The sequence below is a fragment of the Halyomorpha halys genome, unplaced genomic scaffold, assembly GCF_000696795.3.
Source record: "Halyomorpha halys isolate HHAL.00 unplaced genomic scaffold, Hhal_1.1 Scaffold116.1, whole genome shotgun sequence".
In the NCBI taxonomy this organism is placed as follows: Eukaryota; Metazoa; Arthropoda; class Insecta; order Hemiptera; family Pentatomidae; genus Halyomorpha; species Halyomorpha halys.
In genome coordinates this window covers 909,022-916,858 of record NW_027105704.1, presented here as the reverse complement: position 1 = coordinate 916,858, position 7,837 = coordinate 909,022, and the positions used below count along the sequence as shown (strand labels likewise).

The window sequence follows — 7,837 nt, the reverse complement described above, 5'->3', positions numbered from 1 at the left end:
TATTGCTGTAGTATTATACTTTCTTATTTGTAAAGAATTTTCAGGCTACTTCATTCAATTTCAGCTCTGTGTAGATAAGCATTTTCTTTATATTCATTGTAACCATTTTTTTGTTCTTGCAGGCTCTATCTTATAATATTGTATTCTATTTAAGACACCTTTGCTGATTTACTTCTACCACTGCTGCCTGTTGCTGATATTTATAAGTTATATCGAAATAAAAGTGATCTATTTAATACTTTGCCCTACAGCCTTCTATATCACTATAAAAGATCTATCTTTATAGGATTTTCATTTAATTAACAATTACAAGTATGTACTTATATATGTATTTATTTTATTAACTTAATAAAAAACATTTCGCTTGTAATAAGAGAAAACATTTGGAAACTTTAATTTTTAAGTTTACAACTATGTCATATCTCGAACCTTAGTACCTACTTTCAAAAAAGTTCTACTCAATTAACATTTTCTTTCTCTTTTTATTACTTTCATCTCTTTTGTACTAATGATGTGAAGTATTAGTGGTTTGGATTAGTTTTTAAGACATCTTGCAGTTTCATCTGGATTTTTTTTTGTTTCTTCTGTTTTGCTAAACGTCTCATTAATAAGTTCTATAGTTTTTAATAAAAGCAAGTTCTGTAATTTAAATTTTAGTGCTATTTTTATTTATATTATAGTATATGGATGTAGAACTTAGATAATTTTTCAAAATCAGATTTCTTAACAAATTCTGAGTTTGAGATATGGCTTCATATTACTGAAAATTTGCATTCAGTTTAGAACTTTTAAAAAAAGTAATTTTTAACAGATGAAATCAGCAAATCTATCACCGGGGATTCAGACCGAACTACTTCAGAAACATGATAGAACATGTGCACTATAGATGTGACTTGAAGCTTTTTAGTATAAAGTACTTTTAGGGACTTTCGGCCTTTAATCATGGTGTGACAATAGCAAGAGCACTTTTTCATACAGTGTAACATTTGGCCAAAGATCTGTGGAGTTTTTAAAAACTGTGACATGGATGCATTTTTTCTACATTTAGCAATTAAAAAAAAAAATGGCTTTGAAGAGGAATCTGAAAAGAGTTTAACAACAATAGTATTGGGAAAATATTGACTTTCGATATCAGTAAACTGAAATCCCTGCAGGTTTCGTTTTACTCATTTAGGAAAAAATTAATGATAAAGACAATATTGGAACCCTGGAAATCATGTTTTAAAACCCAATAATTTTCTCCCAACTCACAGATTCACTCTAATCTAGGGTATTTGTTGTTCTGGGAAAAATAGAAAAGGAAGAAAGTTTGAAGTGGATAATTTGTTTTTTGAATTCATAGAATAATAAAATTAAAGGAGATACATAGTTAGGTTTCAATTCTTGGATATAATAATAATAGAGAAGAAAGTATTCCCAAGTATAGAGAATTCTAGCAAGTTAAATTAAAATGAGCAGTTAAGGGTACATGCATTCCAAAATATTTGAAGTTTTTATAGGGAGACCAGAGTTTTATTAAAATTGATAAAGAATAATTTTGTGAACCATTCATTTTGACCAAGTCTATTGCAAATTATATGTTATCATTAATAAAACTAAGCATGAATCCTTGTGATATTAAAGTTTCACATTCACACAACAGTCCAGTAATTTTTTTTTTTTAATAATTTATTTATTGTTATTTACAACTGTATAAAATATATATAACAAGTAAATTTGCTGTAGGTGACATAGTAACATGATACAAACATGTGGAGAATCTACCCATTGATAGAACTCCACTAACATTTCTAGAGGAGAAGATCTCGAGGCCATCTTCTTTTCTGATGCCTAAGAGGATTATTTGTTAATGATGGAGAAGCCAGTTTAGAAACAAGTGGATTTGGGTGGTTGGGAAGTTTATCATGGAAGGATTGGTTTCTGGTTATGGCCAAATCGGCAACATATGAGATATTGAGGTGGATGACTTGATTTGTGACAAAGTAAGGAGCATTAAGGATTTTGGACTGTAAGGATTGGATTCAGGAGGAATTTGATGGTTTAGTTGAGCCCCAAAGCTCAACTCCGCATGTCCAGATAGGCCTTATATTAGTCATGTAGATCAGTCTTTTGTAATGGATTGGCCGTTGGATAGCTTAGACCGTTTGTCTACTAAATGTTGTAATAGTCAGAATTAATCAGTAGTCTCCTGTCCTTTCAGTCTTGTATAAGGATTCCATGTCAGTCATTTGTCCAGATGTAGTCCTAAGTAACGGATCTGTTCAACAGGAATAAGTAGGGTATTATTAAAGAATACAGTGGTGCAAGAGGTCATGGATTTACGACGAAGGGTAAATGTGATTTGGTGGGATTTATTGGAATTTATTTTAATCCTCCCGTTTTGGCACCATTCTTCAAGAGTAGTGATGTGGGATTGGAGGGTTTGGGATACAATGTAAGAATCATTGTTCACTGACAATAGACATGTGTCATTGGCATACGTGGTGAGAGTAGTGTGAGGATGGATTGAGATGTCAGCTGTAAAAACTGTATATAGGATAGGACCTAGGATACTACCCTGAGGTATGCCAGCAGACTCACGGAATAGGGATGAATAAGTGCTGTTGTGATTTACTTAAAATAATCTGTCGGAGAGATAAGAATGGATAATGAGGAAGTATGTAGGGGGTAGGATTTTATGGATCTTGTATAGCAGTCCTGGATGCCAGACCCGATCAAAAGCCTGTTCTACATCAAGAAAGACTCCCGAGCAGTATATTCGCCCCAATGAAGACGAGACAACATCAACCTCACAATGGCATTGCTGGATAATGGAGAGGGAAGTTCGGAATCGGAACTGGTGGTCTGGGACTATGCGATTGGAATGAAGGATGGGATACAGGCGTCAGGCGTTTCAAGATAAGTTCCTCCAGGATTTTGCCCATGATAGGTAACAGAGGGATGGGACGGTAGGAGGATGGGTATTCTGGCGGCTTTTGAGTTTAGGAAGTCCAGTAATTTAAATTCAAAATTTACAATCCAATTTATTTGTTGACAGTTTCCTCAGAGATTTAGTTTTTGGGCCATTAGATAACTCCGAGTATCATAAATATGTCTATCTATTGGGGATTTTAGAGGCTACACCAGCAAAATGTAGTTGAATAAGTAAATTGTTTGACAGATTTTCTGATCAAACAAATCTTTTTTCGAACTGTGAGGGTGTTATTGGAAGTGAAAATTGTGTTTAACCAAACTGCACATTTTTCAACAGTAGTTGTGTACAGGGAGTGGAGTAACTCAGTGTGTATGGTGCTTTGTTACTAACTCCTAGGATCTGGGTATGAATAGCTGTAGCACGTAATTATTTATTCTCTAAATTTTTTGTTTATTTATGTCTTTTATTTTTACAGACCTCCCCACCCGACCATCTTCTCCAGTAATTAATTAATTATTTATTCTTTAGCCGTGAGTCAACCCTATGGGTTTGGCAGGCTCTCGTAGAGCACACCCAACCTCTATAAAGTGGGTATCCATAATTGGGGAAAAGCCTGTGGTTGAACATGATCTTAGACAAATCACCTCCTTCCATAACCGTCGTTCAAAAAAACCTGACCCTTCTTGGGTTGTAGTGGTTCACATTACTATTATTAATGGATGTTTCAACAACCAGTTCTTGTTAAATAGTTTTTCAATAAATTGGAAGTCTGTAACATTGGTTAAGTAAGCGTTGAAGTATTCCTAAAATATTTGCAGTTGCCATTTCATTCTTGTGTAAAATGACTAAAGAATTGCGAAATAATTTCTTCAAATCACTGAAGTAATTTTGAGTCAGTTAATTAGAAGAATATTTATGTTACTGAATGAAGAACAATGGCTATATGTATTATAAAAATAAATAACATCAATCGCCATAATACTTTATTTTGAAACATACAGATATGATAAAATCTTATCATTGCATGTTTAAATCACACTTTTTTCATGAATGTGGATAATTTATTTAAATATGAAAATCAATTTTTTGGCTAATTTAGAAAAAAAAAATTTAGCTTTGTCAAGAGGTTTTGATTTATTTCAAATGTAAGGGTTTAGTTATGTTTTATCGTGGGAGTACAATCTTGTGTACATACTGAACTTGGTCTTTATTCCTCTTTAATTTTAGCCTTGAAAATGACCTGCACTGAAATTAAATACGTGGTGGAATACATGTCCTGACAAACAACTTTACAAGACTTCAGAACTGTTTATATATAGTCACTTTCCCCTTAGAGACTGTGAATAACAGAATAATACCCAGAGATAAGGTAATCATGAGAATTTTGACCAAACATGCTCCTTTATTGTACATTGTTTAGGCATTAAAAACATATAAGTTGAGTTAATGGCCTCTTTGTCTTGACCTATAGTAGGTCAAAACAACCAAGCAACTATTACAATATAAGTGGTTTTTATACTGATTGTTTTAGCAAATTAATGGACAATATAATTATAGTTTTTATTATGATTTAATACTTATAGCATTGTACAAAAAAATACTGCATTGCATTTTACATACAATGAATTAAAACTATTCATTTAAAACTGCTCATGACTATATATAAAGATCCATAAATATCACAGAATATTACCAAAATACAAAAAGGTGTTAAATTTTTCACCAATTTAAAAAAAATACAATTCTAAAATCCATGCATTACAAAGTAATTTGTTCAATTTATAAAATAATGAGATATCAAAATGAATTTTTTAATTAAAAATCAAATATGTTCTAGAAAATTATCTCACTCTTAATTTCTGTAAATATTTCAATAAAGAGTCTTCTCGATATATTCAGTCTTTCCTTTCTTCTTCTCAATTAGGGATGGCATTTTTATTTATAAGCACAATTTTCTTTCTGTAGTTATTCCTTCTATTTATTTTGGGAATATTTCATTTTCAGGAAATCTTGTATAGACAGAGTTCATATGAATTTTCATGAAGTCAGCAAATGCTTGCTCTGGTAGTTCCCTGTAAGATTCGAAGGCTTCCTTCCAATTGTTGTTTAGAAATCTATTCATTGCATCACCTTCAAAACAAAGAATTAATAGTAAAAAAACTTGATTTTGTTGATAGTTTTATTAAAAATTAGTAAATATTTTTTAAGTGTAATTTACAAATTATTAGACACAAATACTTGTAACATAATTATCGATTTCCTCTTGTTAAACAAAAAAAAAGAGTTTTAGATAGGGTTAATATTGGAAAAATACCATGAGAACTGATTAGAAGGTCAACAAAAATTTTATATTTGTGAAATAAAAAAATATTTTAAGTTTTGGGATGTGTCTATAGTTGTGCTATAGAATATAGTGTTATCCTATCCAATAATTAATTTATTTAATTAAACTACTGCTCAGTTATTCTTATGATGTGGAGGAAAATCTGTTTCAGACCTTGACTGCTTCAGAAAAAAAAGTTTATAAAATATTTAAGATAAATCTGTACTGATTGATGATTGCATTGACTCTCTCAGGATCTGCATACTATTATCAGATTCACACCCATATCAACTCCTTTTGAACTTTTTAGTGCATCTGAAAATATTACCCAGTTATATTTAACATAACAGACTCGGAGGTCAACCAGACAATATTTACTTCTATCTTTATTATTAAATGTGTAAGACCCACTGTTTAAATGAAGGAGGTCAAATTTAGTTTATTTTCAATATTGAACCTTCATAATCGACAAAGCAAAAAAAAAAAAAAGAATAAAAAGCACCTCTTCAAAATTTGAGGTTTTGAGTTTCAAGATATGCTGAACACAAAAAATTATATTAAAATAAATCCGTCAGTCCAAGGATTTTTTCTGGAACGAGTGAACCAATCTTTTTTAAATTTGGCATCAAAAACTACAAGTCACCCTCGGAACTTATTATCAGGACCCGCCTTTTTGTTTTAAAATGGCGGCCAATCAGATTTTGTATTCGGCCAGGTTTGGGAATAAACGCAAAGTGCTTTAGAATTTATTCTATTAGCCACTTCTGAGGTAAGTTCCCTAAAAAACGTTTTTAAGTTCAATTGTTTCCGAGATTAGTTTTTTAGAAAGCAACATTTAAAAGAAAATGTTATGCAAGTAGTTAGTAAATTTATTTTTGGAGAACTATATCCCTTAAATAATTACTTAAGTTTAATCATTATAATTATTACAGATATTCATCACGAGGAAGCCCCTCACCTCGTAATATTTTCTAGTCGTATTCCCTGGAACGGACACAACAAAAAACCAGATACATATTTCACCGTATATCTTCAAGTACCAATGGTAGAAAAAGGTAATATCCAATCTGAATTAGGTAACCATACGTGGTACAACTTATTTAGATATCTATTTGCACTCAAATTAAAGATAGTTTAATGTTCTATAAACCGTAGTTTATAATTGGTATTTTCCTAGGAGTAGTAGTTTCCATAAAATTTGCCAAAATAAGTTCACAAAATGTTGATTTCTCCATATTTGGTTTATGAAATAATATAGCTGAGGAACTATTAGACTTACAAGAGTCTATTAGTGCTCATATTTTAGAGAATTTACTCTACTTTAAATAATGGGCTATGAAAATGTTTAGTGTACGTAGTTTGAAAGATATGCAATTCGTAATGCAAAATGAAGCGGATATTTTAGGTTTTTCTGGAATAAAATAAACTTCAGGGGGCATACTTCTTAAATACTTCAATATCTACAAGGGTGATTTGAAAAGTTCTCCGAATGTCCTAGAAAGAAGTGTCTTACCTCGGTGGAACTGCTTTTATTTTCCAACAGAGTCTCCCTGTAGACTGATGTATTTGGTCCAGCGATGTTCCAATGCCTTGATCCCATCTCGAAAATGAGATTCCTCCAGGCCTGCAAAATACCTCTCCAATTTGGTTGTCAGTTGTAGGAAATCTCCATCCACCTAGGGACATTTTCAGCTTGGGGAAGAGATGAAGGTCTGGTGGTGTCAAATCAGGTGAATAAGATGGATGTGGCAACAATTCGTACCTCAGTCCATGAACTTCTGCCGTGGCAATAGCACTTGTGGGCGGGTGGGCGTTGTTCTTATGAAAGATGACTTTTTTCAATGCCAAACCAGGCCTTTTTTTGCGTATCTTTTCATGTAGCTGGTCTATGAGATTTGCGTAGTATTGCCCCATAATTGTTTGGCCAGTAGGAAGATAATCTATCAGGAGAATGTCTTTTGCATCTCAGAAAACTGAGGCCATGACCTTTCTGGCCGAACGTACTACCTTTGCTTTCTTTGGTGGTGGTGACTCAGTATGTTTCCTCTGCTTTGACTGCTGTTTTGTCTCTGGGGTATAGTAGTGGACCCAAGTTTTATCTGCAGTCACAAACCGGCGCTGAAAACGGGCCGAATTTTGTTCGGACGTTCCGAATCTGGTGCGTTTATGATCCAATGTCAAGAGCCGCGGCACCCATTCTGCGGATAATTATTTCATTCCCAATTCTTCGGTTAAAATGTGATATACCTGTTCAGATGCTGAACATGAAGCTCTGTTTTTTTTCCCAAAACCCCTTCAAAATTTTAATGGCGTATTTATAAACAATGAACTTTCTCCTTTTTCTGTAGAACATCTACATTATAAGGAGTCTTTTGGAGTGTATTATTTTTGTTGTCAGAATTTATAAAAGTGTATAATGTGTTGGGACACACATTATTTCTGAATTTAGCAAACTTAATTCTAATAAAAACTTAATCCTAATACTATGTGACCTTACGTAGTGTGTTGCCAACGCACCGGAGGGGGGGCAGGTGTTAACGTGTTGAATAACGGATTCGTACAGTACTGAAGTGAATCGAAAAATTTGATGTGTCGTCGCT

General features: G+C 32.8%; 1 protein-coding gene and 1 long non-coding RNA gene across 3 annotated transcripts in view; one reads left to right on the top strand and one right to left on the bottom strand.

Moving 5' to 3' along the window:
- Positions 1 to 238, top strand: part of LOC136797220 (uncharacterized) — a 4,529-nt gene extending 4,291 nt beyond the window's left edge. The window contains exon 2 of the long non-coding RNA XR_010845059.1: positions 123 to 238. This is a non-coding gene — a long non-coding RNA (uncharacterized lncRNA). The remainder of the gene's footprint in view (positions 1 to 122) is intronic.
- Positions 239 to 4,296: 4,058 nt separating this feature from the next.
- Positions 4,297 to 7,837, bottom strand: part of LOC106677965 (protein takeout) — a 13,834-nt gene continuing 10,293 nt past the window's right edge. For both annotated transcript variants that reach the window (XM_014416195.3, XM_014416196.3), the window contains exon 6: positions 4,297 to 5,044. In XM_014416195.3, the coding sequence (XP_014271681.1) occupies positions 4,893 to 5,044 (152 nt within the window). In that variant the 3' untranslated portion in view covers positions 4,297 to 4,892. The remainder of the gene's footprint in view (positions 5,045 to 7,837) is intronic.